General features: G+C 41.3%; 1 protein-coding gene across 1 annotated transcript; it reads right to left on the bottom strand.

Annotated features, from left to right (window-relative positions):
- Positions 1 to 1,222: 1,222 nt before the first annotated feature.
- On the bottom strand, positions 1,223 to 18,472 carry LOC135122992 (low-density lipoprotein receptor-related protein 4). The gene is made up of 15 exons (XM_064047492.1): positions 17,978 to 18,472; positions 9,838 to 10,498; positions 9,594 to 9,787; positions 9,343 to 9,472; positions 8,856 to 8,962; positions 7,937 to 8,096; positions 7,741 to 7,891; positions 7,376 to 7,692; positions 7,137 to 7,323; positions 6,146 to 7,090; positions 5,940 to 6,090; positions 5,731 to 5,892; positions 5,465 to 5,680; positions 2,915 to 5,418; positions 1,223 to 2,834 (listed from the first exon to the last, which is right to left on the bottom strand). The coding sequence occupies exons 1-15, from the start codon at positions 18,042 to 18,044 to the stop codon at positions 2,664 to 2,666; spliced, it is 6,123 nt and encodes a 2,040-aa protein (XP_063903562.1). The 5' UTR covers positions 18,045 to 18,472; the 3' UTR covers positions 1,223 to 2,663.
- Between the last annotated feature and the right edge of the window lie 1,856 nt (positions 18,473 to 20,328).

The raw sequence follows: 20,328 nt of genomic DNA, 5'->3' as shown, positions 1-20,328 counted from the left end.
AAATCAAAAAAGTAAAGTCGAAAAATCGAAACCTTCAAAAAATCGAAAAATTGAAAAATCACAAATCTGAAAATTCGAAAAATTAAAGAATTGAAGAACAGGAATATCGAAACCCTCGAAAGTCAAGAAATGGGAAAATCAAAACATCGATTAATTGAAAAATCTAAAAATTGACAGTTTATAAATGTCAAATTTGAAAAATTGAAAAACCGAAAATTTGAAAAAACGACAATTGAAAAACAGAAAATCTAAATCCTGGAAGTCGAAAAATCAAAAGATTAAGAAATCAAAACATTTGAAAAACTCGAAAACTTGAAAAACTGAAACATCGAAGAACTGAAATGAAAAATCGGGAAATCGAAAAATCTAAAATTTAAAAATCGAAAAATTGGAAAAACGACAATTGAAAAACAGAAAATCTAAAACCCGGAAGCCGAAAAATCGAAAGATTAAGAAATAGAAACATTTGAAAAATGGAAATATGGAAGAGCTGAAATGAAAAATCGAGAAATCAAAAAATCTAAAATTCAAAAATCGAAAAAGTAAAAAATCAACAAGAAGTCAAAAATGGAAAAGTCGAAGAACAGAAATATTGAAAAGTGGGGAAGTCGAAAAATCGAAAGATTAAGCAATCGAAAAAGTAAAAAAATCGACACATCGAAAACCCCAGAAGCCAAAAATCGAAAAATCGAAGAATCGGAATATTGAAAAATCCCAAAACTGAAATAGCCAAAAACTGAGAACCTACAAAGTCGAAAAATTGAGCAATCGAAAAATCCAAAAAGTGAAGTCGAAAAATCGAAACCTTAAAAAAACTAAAAAATGAAAAATCAAAAATTTTTCGATAGGTATTTTAATTTTTCAATTTTTAAGTTCTAGATTTTCCGTTAATTTTTCTGTTTTCCTTGATGTTTTGATTTCTCAATTATTCGATTTTTCAAGTTCTCGGTTTAGATTTTTTGGTTTTCCAATTCTTCGATTTTTAAATTGTTTAATTTTTAGATTGTTCAATTTCTCGATTTATAGATTTTTCAATTTACCGATTTTTTCATTTAAAATGTTTCAATTTTTCAATTATTAAGTTTTCGATTTTTCAATTCAAACTTGTCTCTCGACTAGCGTTCCCCCTTAATAATGGCGTCCATTCGTGTCCTACATGTGTAGGTTATGAATCCGTGTTGATTTTAAGGGGGGGGGGGGGGTGTGATTGGAAAGAATAGTCTTTGAAACATTTAAAATACATCATTTATTATCATGTTTCTCATCGGAGGCTCGATAAGATTCATGAGTTCTATAGATCGAATGATTTACATAAACATAAATAATAAATAGTACTATCATTATGTCATATACAGATAAGACATGGATGTAAATCATATCTACCAGATGATTCATTAATATTTTTGAGTAGTATCTATGACATAGAATTATAGACGTATATTCAATCATGACGAAAACATTTGTATCTAGCAAATAAAACAACGAATCTTCAACGTTAGTAAATTGAGCTGGTTCAGGTTATTATGATTCGCCTACAGTTTATAACACTGATGTGTGTCACGATCGGAATTGAAAATAAACTATCGGGATAAATTTGAGTTTCTTATATACATAGTGATTACGACTAACAAATTACATTTACAAAAATTCAACCTTATTTATAAATTTTCTCTATCACAAAATATTCATTAGAGTTAAATCGCGTTGAGCCATAATGCGACCGAACTGCATGAATATTTCTTTTTTTATTAAAATAATATGTATATTTTTTCTTCTTCCTCGCAAACATACCGTTCTTCATACAAAAAATATAATTAAACATTCTGTCGTCGGGACAAAATGTTTAAGTACAGTTTGTTTTGATTACTTGTAACAATTTCTATCAGTCAGTCTTAGTTTATAAAACACCACGTACTATTTATAAAAAAATATTACTATAGTACTTTATTCATAAGTACTTGATGAGGGGGGTATTGGGAGAGATTCCTTACGTTTTAAATGATGGATGCAGAGTAACATGATATGAATTACATAAACTGTTTCACGAACGGAAAACAATGATTTTTAAACTGTCCTTTGTTAACGAGATATGTAACATCTATTGGATTATTTAAGTACACTCATATATTATTTATAAAAAAGTAAATGGAATTTTCTTTTTCTTGTGAAAGTAATTAACAAACGATAAAAATTTAACAGTTACAATATTCTCCATAGTATGAATAACAAATGAAACGTCGTCGTTAGTATCTCTAACCGTGCTATAATAAAATATCTCTATTTTAGGGATTTGCGAATCATATAAAAAAAACCCAAGAAATTCAATTGTAGAAAAATACAAAATTTGTATAATTTCAAAGACCACAATGAATTTACTTTCTCAGAAAAAATCAAGGGGGATGTTTACGGCACGCTGCGCCTGGAGGAAAACTGTGTCTCTGCGCCTACTCCGGAATGATCAAGTAAATTTCTTGTAATCTTCACTAATTTGGCACGTGTACATTTCTTGTGCATCCGAAGCCAGATTAGCTATATAAACGTATTTTATTGTCAGTCACCTTAATTTGACAATTTTCTTTTAAATTATTATTTACAATAGAAGAATGCAGTTTTTGTTTATTTTCGTTTTTAGCTTTAAACAGGTGACTATTTTCAACGTGCGTTTAAGCATCGGCTTGAACCATCTCGACTTTGTGCAATGGTGTTACTGACGGGGACCTCTCCAGCTCTGGGGTGACCGTCTCGCAGTTGGAGCTGCACGGCGTCAGGATGGTGGGGATGAGGCTGGCGATCTCGGGGCTGCTGGTACCGGCCGTGTCCTCGTAAACCTTCTCCTAAAACACACAACCGTCAACAACCCCATCGCCACCGAAAACGCACCTCGAAACCGTCCCTCTGTCAAAAAACTACCCACCTGCGACTTGTCGTACTTGAGCCGCTTCCAGATGAACTGCTTGCGGTCCCCGTTCGCCGTGGACACGTTCGGCTCGTTCCCCGACGCCGAGTAGTAGTTGGGGTTGGAGAAACTCCTCCCAGTCGCGTACAAATACTTCTTCTTCCCCTTCTTGAACAGCAAGAACAACACCAGGATTATACACAACAGGATGATGCACAGCATGGGCACCAGCGTCATAATGTAGAACTTGTGGGAGTGGTCGGCCATCGAGTGCTCGGGCGTTTCCTCGAAGTCTTTTAGGTTCGTCGGGTTGTAAATATCCTCATCGTCGTCGTCGTCATAGTCGCACTTGTAGTTCCCCGCTGGACACTTATTCGGAACTGGAGATTTAGGTTCACCTTCCACACACTTAACGTTCTCGTTGGGGCAGCCACACGTGTAGTTCTTCAGTTTGAAGAAGCACAAATAGGGACAACCCCCGTTGTTGACGGCGCAAGGATTCCAGCCAAGCTGGCGGCTCGCACTGACCATGGTGAGCCCCATGGCCGCTTCCAACGGGGACCTGATGGTGACGGCGTCAGTCCCCGAGGTCTTTTCGGCTCGGAAGACGGATTTTTGCACCCAGTCGGTCCAGTAGATATGGTCGCCGAACTGGGTGAGAGAGAAGGGATGGGTGCCTTGGATCTTGAGAATGATCCGATTCGTGCCGTGGAGATTCGACGTCTCGATGCGCTCAGCGTTGAGTTTGGCGTCGATCCAGTAAAGTCGGCGCTCCAAGTAGTCGATAGTGAGACCGATAGGGAAGCTGAGTTCGTCGCTTATTAGCACCTTCCTGGAAGAACCATCCAAGTACGAACGTTCGATTTTCGGGTGCCCCCAGTCAGTCCAAAACAAGTAACCCTTACGGGGAAAAACTGCAATAGAACGAGGATCCTCGAGGTCCTTCTTGATAATGGTTTTCCGGTGAGAGCCGTCGATTTTCGCAACTTCGATTACTTTGTTCCCGGTGTTGGTCCAGTAGAGGTTGTGTGCAACCCAGTCGATTGCTATGCCGTCTGGCGAAGATAAGTTGGCGCGTACCACGTTTCGTACGTCTGACAAGTTGTACATGTTCACGCTTTGAATCACGTGGTTGCCTATATCCGTGTAATAGATGAGTCGCTTTTCCCAGTGGAAGTCCACGTCGATGACATTATTAACATCGTCGATGGGTAGAGTCACATCCCATAAGTCTTCAGTGTCTAAACTGATCCGATTCAAGGCGAACCGCGTCGCTAGTAACAAGTACGTGGAAGGTTGCTTCTCGCACTGTTTCGGGTTGGTCTTCGACATACGTACCCCAGTAGGGCACGCACAACTAAAACCCTTGGAGTTGCGCAAACACAGATGAGAGCAACCCCCATTGTTGTTACCGCAAGCGTTTTCAGCAATATTGTCACTCTGAACGGAGCGGACATCCATCAACCCGTCTAGCTTGTCCCGGATGATCGTCCTGTCAGTACCATTAGTCTTTTCGGCGCGATGCAAAGCCTCGGTTTGCCAGTCCGTCCAGTAGATGTGATTACCCACAACTACTAACCCATATGGGTGCGGCGCTTCCGTGATAATCACCTTTCGGTCGTTACCTCTCAAGTCACTCGATTCAATAGTATTTAGCTTCCCGTCGTTCCAATACAACCGTTCCGTGGGTCGATCTATCGCTAACCCATTCGGCCACACCAAGTTTTCAGTGATAAGCGCTTTTCTTTTACTACCGTCCATCTGCGCCACTTCGATTTTCGCCTTCTTACCCCAATCCGACCAAAACACGAGACCATGGTGGTAGTGTAGGGTAATCGCACGCGGGTTATCCAAATTCGTACTAAACAGAACCTTCCGATTGGTGCCATCCAACTCCGCCACTTCCACACTATTCCTCTCCCCATCCGTCCAGTAGATCTTGCGACCCGTCGAATCAACCGCAATCCCATCCGGAGTTTGCAGCTCATGCATGATTATCAACTTCGCCTTTTTCCCATCCGGCGTGCTCTTCTGAATCACATCCTCAGCTTTATCCGTCCAGTAAATCTCTCCCGTTTTTCGATCCACGTCCACCGAAGTCACCAACTTCAGCGGCGGAAGCGGCAAAATCACATCCGAGATGTAAGGAACATCCAGAGAAATCTGCCGGATGACGTTCCTGTGCGCCAGTATCAGATAATTGATCGGTCCGTTGGTGCACGTCTTGCCGTCCTTCTCCAACTTGATACCAGTGGGACAAGCACAAGTGTGGTTGTTTTTGGGTCTGAGGAGACAAAGGTGGGTGCAGCCCCCGTTTTTGGTGCTGCAAGGGGTCTTGGTGATTTTGCGATTGCGGTGGAAGACTCGGACGTCCATGAGGCCCGTGATCCCGGAAGCTAGGACCGTGCGGTTTAAACCGGTGAGTTTGTTGGCGCGTTCGATGCTGAGGGTTTGCCAGTCGGTCCAGTAGATGAAGTTGCCGAAGACGTCTAAACCGAAGGGGTGCGGCAGCTCGGGGCCATCTGTAAGTAGTCGTACTAAGACGAACTGACCGTGGGTTTGACTTACCGATGATGACTTTGCGTTTAGTGCCGTCGAAATTGGAACACTCGATGGCTTTGGTACCGCCGTCGGCCCAGTAGATTTTACCGGCGCTGTGGTCGATGGCTAAGCCGTTGGGCCAAGTCAGGTTGCTGTTGACGATGACGGCGCGCATGGACCCGTCCATGGCGGCTCGTTCAATCTTAGGGGTATCGGCCCAGTCGGACCAATACATAAAACCACCTGAAACTGATTTTTGACAAAATTGACTACAAATAGCCCGATTTTAATACCAGTAGGGTCTACGACGATGTCCCTAGGTTTGTACAAGTTGTCCCAAACCAAAAGGCTGCGCATCTTACCATCAGTCTGAGCCACTTCAATCTTAGCCGCGTCGGCGTCCGTCCAATAAATCTTATTAGTCAACCAATCCAGAGCCAAACCAGCCGGGGACACTACAATCGTCCCGTCAGTAACCCAAAACTTGCCAATACAGACTTACCAATATTGGTATTCACTATCACTTCTTGATTGGACCCGTTCCAAAGAGCCCGATTGATAGTGTCCCGTTCCACGTCCGTCCAGAAAATATAGTCGGTTTCTGAATCCCAAGCAATAGCTACAGCCGACTTAACCCCATCCACTGGTATCACCTGAAAGCACGTAATTACAAAAACGGCGCAGTCGCTAGTATATCTCAAGCGTTACCATTTGGTGTTGATGGACCGCATTATTATCCAAATGCTTGATCCTCAAGTCCTTTTTCCGTGCGAAAAGCAACAACTTCTCCGGTTTTTGACACGACTTTTTGTCAGCTTTTAACTTCTGTCCCATTCGACACACACACGTGAAGGATTTCCTGTTCGGTAGACACATATGGGCACACCCTCCATTATTCTTCCCGCATCTGTTCTGGTATTTGGGTTGTCTTTGTGGATGGTAACTATGAATGTCCATGGGGAAATGTAACTGCGAGTGGATTGTTCTTAACCCCGCCCCCGTGGCTTTATTCGCTGTGGAAATAGACTTCGTGTGCCAGTCAGTCCAGTAGATCGCGTCCTCAAAAATAGTGAGAGCGAAGGGGTGTGGCAACCCTTTACTGATAACTTTTCTGCGGTCGCGCCCGTCGAAAAGAGCGGTTTCGATGACGTTGTGTTTAGCATCCGCCCAGTAAATCCTATTGGTTGTATAGTCCAAGGTGAGACCGTTCGGCCAAAAGACAGATTCGTTGATGATGCTCTTTCGGTTGCTGCCATCCATTTCAGCTCTTTCGATTTTGGGGTTAGGGCCCCAATCGGTCCAAAAGACGAAGGCTTCACCTGGGTGGACCGTGATAGCGCGAGGTTTATCAATGTCGTTCCCGGCAATGATGGCTCTTTGTTTGCCATCCAAAGTTGCCACTTCGATGCGTCTGGTGCCGGAATCCGTCCAGAAGATTAAATCGTGGACCCAATCTAAGGCAACACCTCCAGGGGACTGCAGACCCCACTTTATGATATCGGTGATATCGGAGCCGTTGAGGGTCGCCCTCCTGATCACGTCCATGGAGACATCCGACCAGAAGATAAAATTTTTGTTGTAGTGGTAGTCCAACGCAATTGCGTTGTGAAGACCTTTCAAAATGGCAGTGTATTTGGAGTTGCTCAACGAAACCTACAAACACAGTTATTTTGGTTCTTTTTTTAGTATGAAGGTGTACCTGACGGATGTCAATTCTGTTGGCAAAAAGAAGAGTAGGTGGAGCCCCTAGGGCCTTACACGTTCTCAAATCGGGTCGAAGGACATACCCTGTCATACACCCACACCGGAAACTTCCGGCTGTGTTATTACACGTTTGCGAACACACCGGGTCTGTCGCATACAAACATTCATTAATGTCTTCGCACCTGCATCATTCCCATGATTGTTAAAAGCCAACTTTAAAACAAACACCCTTACGTGTATCCATCCCCCGACAGCTTATACCCCGGGAAACACGAACACCCTTTTTCGCCATCTGCCAACGTGACGCACCTCTGCGCACACTTCGTATTCTTCTCACACTCCCTCTTACTCGGACACTCACTCTCGTCTTCCCCCTTCGGACAATCCTTCTTCCCATCACAAACATGCTTCTTCGTGATACAAAACTCCGTCGTGTTGTCGTTAGGACCCGGACCGCTGCACGGAAACTTGGACTCATCGCAAACTATCTCGCACTTGGACTCGTCTTCGCCTTGCGGACAGTCGTTGTACCCGTCACAGACCCACGTTTTCTGCAACGAATCGCAAAATTGAAGGAATAGTCGCTGGTTTTAGCTCACCAGGATGCAGGCGCCGTTACTGCAAGTGTGCTCGTCGGGCGAGCACGACCTGGCTGCCGAGTAGTCGCAGTTGGCTTCGTCTTCGTTCTGTTCGCAATCGTGTTGCTTGTCACACCTGTATCGGTCGGGGATGCACTTGCCGCTGTTGCATCTGCAAAGTCGGGGTTAGGGGGGGTTTGCGGTGAGGGGTACCTACTTGAATTCGCCGCTCACGCAGTTCCCGGGGGCTTTTTCGCAGTCGTCTTCGTCGCTCCAGTCGTCGCAGTCGTTGTCCCCGTCGCATTTGAAGGTGAGTTTGATGCACTTCTTGGAGGCGCACTGGAACTCGCCTTCGTTGCAGTAGGGCGGGGTGATGTCTAGAAGAAGCGGTTTGTGGTTAGTAAAGCGAAGGGCGAGGTTGCAACAACAAGGAAGATGCTTTCTGTAGAAGATTTAAGAAGAAGCTATGTGGAAGGGTACAAGATGCGGTGACACGAAGAAGAGGAACACGTTAGGACTGTGAGAAAATGCAGGACATCCTTTGCTTTCCAAAGAAGATTAAAGAAGATGGAATATGGGAACTAGAAGGGGTAAAAGACGAGGAAGAACATGTGGCGACACAATAATACGTAGTGGTAAGCGAGGAAAGATAAGCTCCTCCGTAGTCTAGTGGTAAGGGCACCCGCCCGGCATGCGGTAAACGTGCGGTTCGATTCCCACCGGAGAAGCAACATTTCTCTTCGCTTATCCTACAAATATATAGGGAGTTAGGACTTTGAGAAGGTACCGTTGATTCCTCTTGAGATAGGACAAGGAGGAGGGACACGTTGGAGCTGGTGTAGAGAGTTGGGACTTTGACGAAATTCGGGACATCCTTCTTGGAATGAGACAAGATCTAAAAATTACAGAATAGGGGGAAAATGCTTTCCAGAGAAGCTGCAATATGGGAGTCAGGACTTTGAGAAGGCACCGGGAGATTCTAAACCCCGTGTGTAACATTCGGGCGTGGTGCATCGGGATAGTCACGTGGTAGCTTTCGATAAAATCCGAAAGAGGGAAGAAATAGTTATTAGAGTTGTAATTGGGTAACATTTTAATGTTTAAATTTTCGTTTAGTTCTGGCTTCTGGTACCTACCGCAGTCGCTCTCGTCCGACCCGTCCGAGCAGTCCTCCTGCCGGTCGCATTTCCAGCTCAGAGAAATGCACGACTCGTCGCTACACTCGAACTCGTCCTCCGAGCATCTGGAAAACGGAAAATTCCCAGCATCGACAAATCCATAAAAAGTCACAAGTCCCCGAACCCACCCTTTTCCTCGGTAAATCTAAAATGCAGTCGGTCCTAACCCTGCATAAAAATTATATTTAAAGGCAAAACAGCAGATAATGGGAGATACGTTAAAGTGGCACTGGAGGCGGTGTCGATCGATGGAAAGAGGGTGGTTGGGTTACTATGGAGACCGATGCCCCAGCCAAGTTTACCTGTATGGCGAATAAAATAAATGTACTATTATTTTGTTAACGGGTCTAAAAATACGTCGAAAGGGATACTTGGACGCCGTCCATTAGGTTATTATTATCGGGGGCGGCGGCGGGGTGGCGCTAAATACGACTCGCTCGCTTACCCCGTTTTGGTGCAGTTCAATTCGTCGGAGAAGTCCTTGCAGTCGTTGTCGTTGTCACATAACCAGGTCTTGGGTATGCATAGGCCGTTGGCACACTCGAACTGGTCCACGCTGCAGTTTACGGCGAAACCTGAAATGACATAAGTGGGATTTTACGGTTATTGCAATCAATTATACTTTAACCAGACATCACTACTAACTTTATGGAAAAGTAAATGAAAAGTTCGCCCTTGTGGAACTCCACCACTTACCGCAATGAGTTTCGTCCGAAAAGTCTCCACAGTCGTCGTCCCCATCGCACAACCATTCGTTCAAAATGCACTTTCCGGACCCCGGACATCGAATAAAATTCTCACTACTGTCACACTTCACGTTTCGTTGCGCCTCAATCTCCCCACACTCCAACTCATCTTCGTCACCTTCGCAGTCGTCTTGTCCATCACATCTTCAAACAAAAATCATCACTCACAGCCCCCACAAACCTACCAACCCTACCTGTACTTCTCGTTAATGCAAGTACAACTCCTCACACACAAGTACTCCCCCACGTCGCAGTCGCCGCCGCACGGATGCCCGTGCGTCTCCTCCATCGGCTTTTCCTCCTCTTCCTCTGGGAACTTCAAGTGGAGATCGGGACTACCCTTCCCCAGGATCCCGTTTTTCGGAGGCAGCCGGCCCAAGCGCCTTGACCCCATATCCGGGGGCATCTTCTCGAACCCTTTGCCCGTGATGAACCCGAAGTCGAACGGGTATCTCGACCGGACTATACCGAGCCCTCTGTTGGGGCGCCCGTCTGGGTACTCGATCCGTCCGCCGTACATCCCGCGGTTGGATGGGCGGTCCATGTTGGGCGAAGACGGTATTCGGGACATATCCGGGTGGTAGAAAATGGGGTAGCCGGAAGGGTACCGGTCGATCTCGCGCATGGGGATGGAATAAGGTACCACCGGGTACGCCTGGTGTGGCACGAATATTCGTCTTTGGTTGATTTGCTCGGGACTCACTGTGGTCCTAACGCCGTGCTGTCTCTGGCCAGTGGCGTAGATGGGTTTGGTTCCTGGGGGCCGCAGCGACCCAGAACCGTACATTTGGCGGGCGGCGCCTCGGTGAGGAGGGGCCGTTATGACGGGGTGCGACGTAGCGTCCGTGCATTGCGCTAAAATTATTATCACTATGAGAGAAGTCGTTGTCGAAAGCGGCGAAGAACGCGGGTGCGAGAACGGATCTCTGATGAAAACGCGCGTGTCCATCAAATACGAACTGCGTGAAGAATGATTTAATTAAAAAGTTCTATAAATAGACGCCGCGCTAGAAATAGGAAATTAGTGGGATGGGTGGTACGAATGCAAAAAGTTCAAGTGCGTGTAAACGAGCGTTTAATTTGTTTGGTGTTGCGATAAGGTTATTTTCGGAGCTGCTGGCGAACTGTGCGATAAGAAAGGGTCAATTTTGTCGTCGGATGGGGGAAAAATTCGTAGATCAATTTTAATTGGTGATGAATCACATTGCGTGTACATTTCCGCGGCTGTTTCTTGACCCATTTGCTGAATTGGCTTCGCTTTAATTATCCCATGTGGATTTTTCCACATTCGAGAAAACCGCATCAATGGAATCTAAAACGAGTTCCTCCACTTATTCAGTGAAAACTCATCTTTAATACGACGCACTTAAATAACTCTTATCTCGAAAAACAAGTTATCAATTACTTGAATAATGTCTCGACCATCTGCTAAAGAGCTTGTCTTTGAGCATGAGCGGTCTGTTAAAACGAACTGATAATTACAGGCAGCCAACGTAAGGTAAAAATACTCGTTTATTTGCTGAGATTTGCATAAGATGAAGATAGAGTCGCGTCGGACATGAAACACTAGGTATTTTGAAATTTCGCTTTTGTTGTCGCCGATTGACAACAATCTGAAGCCTCTTTGAATTATACAAAAGGTGCATGATGTTTCCGTTTCACGGCAGAGGCTGGCTCTAATAATAGACATCCGCTGTGATTTTCGGAAAATTTTATTCATAGCTAAAAATATGTGTTGTTGATTGAGGGTTTCAAAAATAACAATAAAATGAATGGAAGCCGGCTGGGTGGCACATAGTTCGAAAGTGAGACTAGCTGGCACCGGGAACAAGATTACAATCAGACGAAATGCGGAATTACAACTGATACAAGCACGTCTTTTTCGTTATTTAACGGTACCAAGTGTTTAAATTTGCCGCTCACTTCACTTCCGCCAATCAAAAAGTGTGACAATGCGATTATGACTGACGTTTCAACTAGAGTGCCTTGATATGACTTCAAATTTGACGAAAACGTCATTTGTACCAGGGGAGTAACAAATAAGTATAAAATTTCTTTGCAAAATGGATATCATCTTTGTAACTTCTCAACTGACGAAGCAAAAATTGTAATAGAAAAAAAGATTTCATTTTCTTAAAAAAGACAGCTAGGAGCCCCGAGAAGATTTAATGTTCTTAAAAAAAAGACACCTGGGGCCCCCGAGAAGATTTCGCCTTGTTTAAGAAAGGTTTCGCATTAAAGAAAACGGTGGGGGGCCCGAAGAAGGTTTTACATTAAAAAAAAAAGACAGTTGGGACCACCGAGAAGGTTTCACATTAAGAAACAGACAATTGGCGACCCCGAGAAGGTTTCACATTTTTAAAAGACTGTTGGGACCCCTGAGAAGGTTTCGCGTAAAAAAAAACCTTTGGGGCCCCCGACAAGGTTTTACATTAAAAAAAAGACAGTTGGGATTCCCCAGAAGGTTTTACATAAAAAAAAGACAGTTGGGCCACCGAGAAGGTTTCACATTAAAAAACAGACAATTGGCGACCCCGAGAAGGTTTCACATTTTTAAAAACGACCGTTGGGATCCCCGACAAGGTTTTACATTAAAAAACAGTCAATTGGCGACCCCGAGAAGGTTTCACATTTTTAAAAAAGAACGTTGGGACCCCGGGAAGGTTCCGCATTAAAAAGAAAACGTTTGGGGCCCCCGACAAGGTTTTACATTAAAAAACAGACAATTGGAGACCCCGAGAAGGTTTCACATTTTTAAAAAAGACCGTTGAGACCCCCGGGAAGGTTTCGCATAAAAAAAAAAAACGTTTGGGGCTCTCGACAGGGTTTTACATTAAAAAAAAAAGACAGTTGGGATCCCTGAGAAGGTTTTACTTAAAAAAAAGACAGTTGGGACCACCGAGAAGGTTTCACATTAAAAAACAGACAACTGGCGATCCCGAGAATGTTTCACATTTTTAAAAAAGACCGTTGGAACCCCCGGGAAGGTTTCGCATTAAAAAAAAAGTTTGGGGCACCCCACAAGGTTTTACATTAAAAAAAAGACAGTTGGGATCCCCGAGAAGCTTTTACATTTTTAAAAAAGACAATTGGGACCACCGAGAAGGTTTCACATTAAAAAACAGACAATTGGCGACCCCGAAAAGATTTCACGTTTTTAAAAAGGACCGTTGGGACCTCCGGCAAGGTTTCGCATTAAAAAAAAAGTTTGAGGCCCCCGACAAGGTTTTACATTAAAAAAAAGAGAATTGGCGACCCCGAGAAGGTTTCACATTTTTAAAAAAGACCGTTGAGACCCCCGGGAAGGTTTCGCATTAAAAAAAAACGTTTGGGACTCTCGACAAGGTTTTACATTAAAACAAAAAGACAGTTGGGGCCACCGAGAAGGTTTCACATTAAAAAACAGACAATTGGCGACCCCGAAAAGATTTCACATTTTTAAAAAGGACCGTTGGGGCTTCCGGCAAGGTTTCGCATTAAAAAAAAAAGTTTGAGGCCCCCGACAAGGTTTTACATTAAAAAACAGTCAATTGGGGACTCGAGAAGGTTTCACATTTTTAAAAAAGACCGTTGAGACCCCCGGGAAGGTTTCGTATTTAAAAAAAAACATTTGGGGCCCCCGACAAGGTTTTACATTAAAAAAAAAAGACAGTTGGGATACCCGAGAAGCTTTTACATTTTTAAAAAAGACAATTGGGACCACCGAGAAGGTTTCACATTAAAAAACAGACAACTGGCGACCCCGAGAAGATTTCACATTTTTAAAAAGGACCGTTGGGACCTCCGGCAAGGTTTCGCATTAAAAAAAAAAAGTTTGAGGCCCCCGACAAGGTTTTACATTAAAAAACAGTCAATTGGGGACCCGAGAAGGTTTCACATTTTTAAAAAAGACCGTTGAGACCCCCGGGAAGGTTTCGCATTAAAAAAAAAACGTTTGGGACTCTCGACAAGGTTTTACATAAAGAAAAGACAGTTGGGATCCCCGAGAAGATTTTACTTAAAAAAAAAAGACAGTTGGGACCACCGAGAAGGTTTCACATTAAAAAACAGACAATTGGCGATCCCGAGAAGATTTCACATTTTTAAAAAGGACCATTGGGACCTCTGGCAAGGTTTCGCATTAAAAAAAAAAGTTTGAGGCCCCCGACAAGGTTTCACATTAAAGAACAGACAATTGGCGACCCCGAGAAGATTTCACATTTTTAAAAAGGACCGTTGGGACCTCCGGCAAGGTTTCGCATTAAAAAAAAAAGTTTGAGGCCCCCGACAAGGTTTTACATTAAAAAACAGTCAATTGGGGACCCGAGAAGGTTTCACATTTTTAAAAAAGACCGTTGAGACCCCCGGGAAGGTTTCGCATAAAAAAAAAAACGTTTGGGGCTCTCGACAGGGTTTTACATTAAAAAAAAAAGACAGTTGGGATCCCTGAGAAGGTTTTACTTAAAAAAAAGACAGTTGGGACCACCGAGAAGGTTTCACATTAAAAAACAGACAACTGGCGATCCCGAGAATGTTTCACATTTTTAAAAAAGACCGTTGGAACCCCCGGGAAGGTTTCGCATTAAAAAAAAAGTTTGGGGCACCCCACAAGGTTTTACATTAAAAAAAAGACAGTTGGGATCCCCGAGAAGCTTTTACATTTTTAAAAAAGACAATTGGGACCACCGAGAAGGTTTCACATTAAAGAACAGACAATTGGCGACCCCGAGAAGATTTCACATTTTTAAAAAGGACCGTTGGGACCTCCGGCAAGGTTTCGCATTAAAAAAAAAGTTTGAGGCCCCCGACAAAGTTTTACATTAAAAAACAGACAATTGTGGACCTCGAGAAGGTTTCACATTTTTAAAAAAGACCGTTGAGACCCCCGGGAAAGTTTCGCATTAAAAAAAAAGATAGTTGGGATCCCCGAGAAGGTTTTACTTAAAAAAAAAGACAGTTGGGACCACCGAGAAGGTTTCACATTAAAAAACAGACAATTGGCGACCCCGAGAAGGTTTCACATTTTTAAAAAAGACCGTCGGGACCCCCGGGAAGGTTTCGCATTAAAAAGAAAACGTTTGGGGCCCCCGACAAGGTTTTACGTTAAAAAACAGACAATTGGTGACCCCGAGAAGGTTTCACATTTTTAAAAAAGACCGTTGAGACCCCCGGGAAGGTTTCACATTAAAAAAAACGTTTGGGACTCTCGACAAGGTTTTACATAAGAAAAAAAAGACAGTTGGGATCCCGGAGAAGATTTTAAGATTAGATACTTAAAAAAAAGACAGTTGGGACTCTCGAGAAGGTTTTACATTAAAAAAAAAGACAGATGGGTCCACCGAGAAGGTTTTACATTAAAAAACACACATTTGGCGACCCCGAGAAGGTTTCACATTTTTAAAAAAGACCGTTAGGACCTCGGGAAGGTTTCGCATTAAAAAAAAAAACGTTTGGGACCACCGAGAAGGTTTTACATTAAAAAAAAAGACATTTTACATTTTTAAAAAGGAAAGTAGGGACCCGAGACAAGGTTTTACAAAAAAAAAACATTTGACGCCTCTGAGAAGGTTCTACATTTTTAAAAAATCGGTCGAAGGTCATTTCAACATAACTTCCCTCGCCCCTGAAATGCAGCCCAATAAATTCCACTTCTCTGAAAAATTATCTTTTTTGCGGTTTTTGTTTTCTGATAACCTCTAAAATAAAAACCAGTGGCGAAAATAACGTTGCCGCAGTTTATTTGACTTAAATTTTTTCTTCAATTGTTAATTTTTTTTGTTCCTTCGTTTAGAAATTCAAATTTAATTTTTCAATTTTTCAACTTTTAAGTTCAATTTTTCGATTTTGCAATTTTTCGATTTGAGTTTCTCGAGTTTTCAATTGTTAATTTTTCCATTTGCAATTTTTCGTTTCAGCTTTTTATTTTCTTCATTTTCACAATATCAATTTTTCAATGTTGCGATTTTACAATTTTTGGTTCTTTCAATTTGTCGTTTCTTCAGTTTTTCAATTTGCAATTTTTCAATGTTTCGGTTTTTTTTTTTCTTTAATTTTACGATATCTCTTCCAGTTTTCATTTTTAAAGTTTACAGTTTTCCGATTTTCCAACTTTTAGACGTTTCAGTTTTTAGATTTGGCAAGTTTTCGATTTGAAATTTCACGAGTTTTCAATTTTTTCATTTTTCAGTTTTTCATTTCTTCAGTTTTTCGAGAATTCCATTGACTTATGTTTTTTATTATATCTCTTCTTCCTTGCGACAACAATTGTTGAAAGAAAACTATGTAGGTATATAAAGAAAAAAACAAACGCTAAGCCCCACCCACCCGCCCCGGTGTCAGTAGTGATTTTTCATTCCTAATCAAGCGAGGGGCGGAATTTAATTGTAACATATTATTTTTCTAGATTATTCTACCCTGTTAGAAACATATTTCGGAGAAATGAGGATTTTGCAACTAAACTCCGCCCTTCAGCTTACGATGAATAAAGCATTCGTCACAATTGAGAAGGGGTGGGTGGGCGGGCCTTATATTTGGTCAATTTTTTCTTAACATACGAAGTCTTCTTTTCCCAACAAGAAACTGACAACATGTTTAACTATCCTGTTGTTGAAAGAAAACTCAATATATTAAAAAAAAAGAAAACAAAAATTAAGCCCCACCCACCCGCCCCGATTTCAATTGTAATGAGTTTTTCATTCGTAATCAGACCGAAGGGTGGAGTTTAATCGTAACACGAATATTTCTCTAAAAAATGCTATCCTTTTAGAAACATACTTCATATGGTAATTTCTTGTAGAGGAATGATGATTTTGCAACTAAACTCCGCCCTTCAGCTCACGATGATTAAAGCGTTCATCACAATTGAGAAGGGGTGGGTGGGCGGGGCTTATATTTGATCAATTTTTTTCTTAATATGCGAAGTCTTCTTTTTGCAACAAGAAACTGAAAACATGTTTAACTAACCTGTTGTTGAAGGAAAATTCTATATATTAAAAAAAAAACAAGATTAAGCAGTCTTAATTTGAAGTTAAACATGTTTACAAAATTTGGAAACAATGTTAGTGAAGTTCTAAATGTATCTAGATAAAAAAATTTGAGAAGATGGGATTTTGCTGCGGATGCTCTTGTTATTAAACTCTTTTAAAATTTAACTATCCACTTCCTGAAAGATTTATTATTTAACTATTAAATGGAAGCTTTAAATGACTTTGAAAAAGACTGCTCTTTATCTTTGGATCAAATACCTTAGATTGGACACTTAAGGAACTCAGAAGATGTAGATGTAGATCCACATGCGATGGTTATGTTAGTAGTCGATGGAAACAAGTTGTGTCCTTTGGGAATTCTGTAGACGTAAAATCTTCTAGAGATTATTGATCTTTGCACCAAAATGGGACTTAATTTGACAAATATAACATCTGACATGGGCTCTTCTAATCGATCAGTTGGGAAAGGTGTAGTAAATTATTCTAGAAATCATGATCTTACGAATAAAATTTTATTTTCATATCAAGGCACTCTAGTTTCGACAAGGCGGCAAATTCAACGCCTACTCTGATGAAACTGTAATTTGCACACACTCTGTATGTTGGAGATATACAGGTGATTGAATTCGTTTGGAACATCAATCATTTTATTTTTCATTTATGTTTACGGAAGCGATAAACCGAAAATATTTCTAGTGTGGTTGTTCTACTTTTTTACAACATCATAATTTAAGACATTAAACCACAGACTTGAGAAGATAAGATAGATAAGTTTGGAGTTAAATACACGTCTTCGTAATTTCTTCTAAGAAGTTGTGTGTGTGTGGTTTTGTAATAAAATTTTGGCTCTTGAAAAAAAAAATGTAACAAAAAATAAACAACACGATAATTTTCGGCGTGCGTTCTTTCGCTTGACCATAAACCTTGGAAGCCTTGAAACCACGAAATTTAAGTGATAATACATATTTTGTATTGTGTGTTATCACTATCAGTAAAAGTACATAAATGTGAATCAGCCCGAGTAACAATGAAATAATGTCAAAAACAGGCACATTCTTGGCCCCCGACCAAATAATGCGATCATCAAGATCGCGTAAAAATTCCCAAAGTGCCAAAACCACGAACCCAGCAATTAACAACAAAATCCCCTCGAACGAAAATATTATTGCGTAACATTCAAATCGTAGTAAACCGAGTTTGCGGACTAGCAACCCCTCAATGAATGGTTCATTCAGAACAAGGCGAGGCCCACTGAACTGATCAATATTTCGCAACTTTCGTTTGTAGGAAGCGAATTTGACACACGGGTGTGACACTCGGGAGGCCGACTCCGGCCCCCCGCCCGCCCCATCAGCAGCCCCCAGCTCACCGCTTCCGACCAGGCATCCCACGATCAGCACCGCGACGACGTCCCCGCGGGGGCGGAGGCCTCTCATCGTTCGCAGAAGGGCCCCGGGTCCGGAAGCGCCTACAGGCTCCTCGCCAAAGCTCTTCTCTTATAGCTCGACATGGCGGTGTCGCAGAAGCACAAGGGTGGGTCGCGCCGCACCTGGGTGTCTTCTTCTCGGCGCCGTCTACGGACGCATCCTCGGGCACCGGCTCCAGGAAAAATCGATCGCGACACAACTGCAATTAATCGATTTCGAGGCGGAATTCGCGCGCACGTCCCAAACCGAATCTTGGGTGAAACTGCGAATGTAGAGAGGTGGAAATTCATCCCCTCCCACTAACACATTTCGCGATTTTTAGACATATCGGCGTCTCTTTCTTTCCTCTTTCCGAAAGCTGTTGTGCAACTGGAGACGGCGCCGGCGCCAATTTCACGTCCTACGCTAATTTTCAACTAGTCGCTGTTTGCTTCAGATGACTTGCTCTTCGCACTTGGTCAAATAGTGGTAACGATTTCCCGGCTGCCGGAGGACTGGAGGCGGGAAGGTGGAGGAAAGCTCGGCGAAGCGAGCTGCGGGAGGGCCGGCGGATGGTAGGGGACCTGGGGGCACGCTGGCGCCGGTTTTGGACTCTTCGGAAATTCAGAAACTACATCAAATTGATCAAATTAGTGCTGACGAATTTAGATGTCTAATTTCACGGCTTTTTGGCAGGTCCGTGTCACCGAATACGAATATGCAAGATTCTCGTTTTGATTTGAAATAATCTCGGAAAGTACCGAACCGGTTACTTCCAAATTTTCACTGTATTTCAGGATTTAAAAAAATCAGCAAACTGTACAAAATACAATTTTCTTAAAAAAAGTTCCAAGCTTCGAGAATGACAAAGTCTATATTGGAATTACGCATTCAATCTTATACTTTTTTTATTAATAATCTCGAAATTACAACCACAGGATCTTCAGAAATATATTTTATTATTTTGTCGATTATGCTACAAAAATTTAGCTGAAAAAGAAATTTACACCTTATTAACAAGTACAGTCCGAAATGCTTGGTACTGGCTGTGCTTCAAAGGGCAGGAAAATTCGGTTCCAGTAAGTTGGTGTGTTGATGATGCCAATGCTGTTTGACAGACTTTTTAGCGAGTTTTTCATTGACTGATTTATTATTCTTTTATGACTTATTTTCTTAATTAATTTTGTTTCTTGCAATAATTATTGTAATTTCTTCTTTATCAAATTTCCATTATGATTATGTTTCATAACTTTTTTTTTAATTTCTTCACTTGCTTATTTTGAGGAATCTAATTCATATGGGCTCAGAAAGATTTCTGATGATGAGGTATAATTTTTTATTTTATTTCTTTTTTTGTTGTATTTTGCATTCATTTTTTTGTTATGATTAGTAATTTTTTAACATTTATTTTCTATTTTTGTTTCTGTTTGTTTATATTTCAAGTGATTTTATCTGAGTAAAAACAATTAACAACAAACAACAAATCCCGCTTCTTTGATAAATTCCAAAAAAATATCGAGGAATCTGAAAACCGAAAAACCAAAATCAAGAAATCAAAAATTCTAAATCCGAAATCTATCGAAACCTCTAAAAATCTAAAATAAGAAAAAACGAAAATTTGAAAAATTGAGAAATCGAAAACTTGAGAAATGGAGAAACCAAAAAAATGAAAAGTCGAAAAATTTTAAAATTCGATAAATTGAAATACATATATGCATACTAAATAGTTTAAAATCGAGAATTCGAAACAACAAAATTTCGTAAAATCAAAAAATGGAAGAGACAAAGATGTAAAATTTAAAAAATCAAAAAATTAGGGATCGAAAAACTAAAAAATCGAGAAATTGATAAATCCCAAAACTGAAAAGTCGAAAAATTGAAAAATCGGAAAGTCGAAAAATCGAAATTGAAAATTTGAAATATCGAGAAATCGAAACATCAAAAGAAAGAGAAAACGAGAGGTCGAAACACTGAAAGCCGAAAAAATTTAAAATTTGAAAAATCAAAACATCGGAATCTCAAGAAAACGAAAAACTAAAATCTAAATTAAAAATCGAAAAATTTAGAAACCGAAACATCAAAAAAGTGAAAAATCTAAATTATAAAAATTCGGAAAATTTAAATACTGGAATGTCGAAAAATTGCAAAATCGATTACATAATCGGAAAATTGAGAAATGAAATAAACGAAAATTTCAAAAAGGAAAAAACTGAAAAATCTAAAAACTGAAGATTCAAAAAATTGAAAAAAAATTGAAGAATCGAAAAATTGAAGACTCAAAAAATGGAAAAATCGTAAAACTGAATCATCAGAA

This window comes from Zophobas morio, unplaced genomic scaffold (assembly GCF_036711695.1).
Source record: "Zophobas morio isolate AGI-343-1 ecotype UQ-CSIRO unplaced genomic scaffold, CSIRO_AGI_Zmor_V1 ptg000002l, whole genome shotgun sequence".
NCBI classification, from domain to species: domain Eukaryota; kingdom Metazoa; phylum Arthropoda; class Insecta; order Coleoptera; family Tenebrionidae; genus Zophobas; species Zophobas morio.
Note: the sequence above shows the minus strand (reverse complement) of the source record. Positions and strands in the feature narration are given on the sequence as shown.

Bases quoted from the DNA above. Each gene is read 5' to 3' on its own strand.
- LOC135122992 (XM_064047492.1), bottom strand. From the start codon at position 18,044: ATGAGAGGCCTCCGCCCCCGCGGGGACGTCGTCGCGGTGCTGATCGTG. The intron at 8,097-8,855 runs GTAGGTACCAGA...CGCTTCTTCTAG, and splicing joins GTCGGACGAGAGCGACTGCG to ACATCACCCCGCCCTACTGC. The intron at 5,681-5,730 runs GTATTAAAATCG...AATCAGTTTCAG, and splicing joins CATCGTCGTAGACCCTACTG to GTGGTTTTATGTATTGGTCC.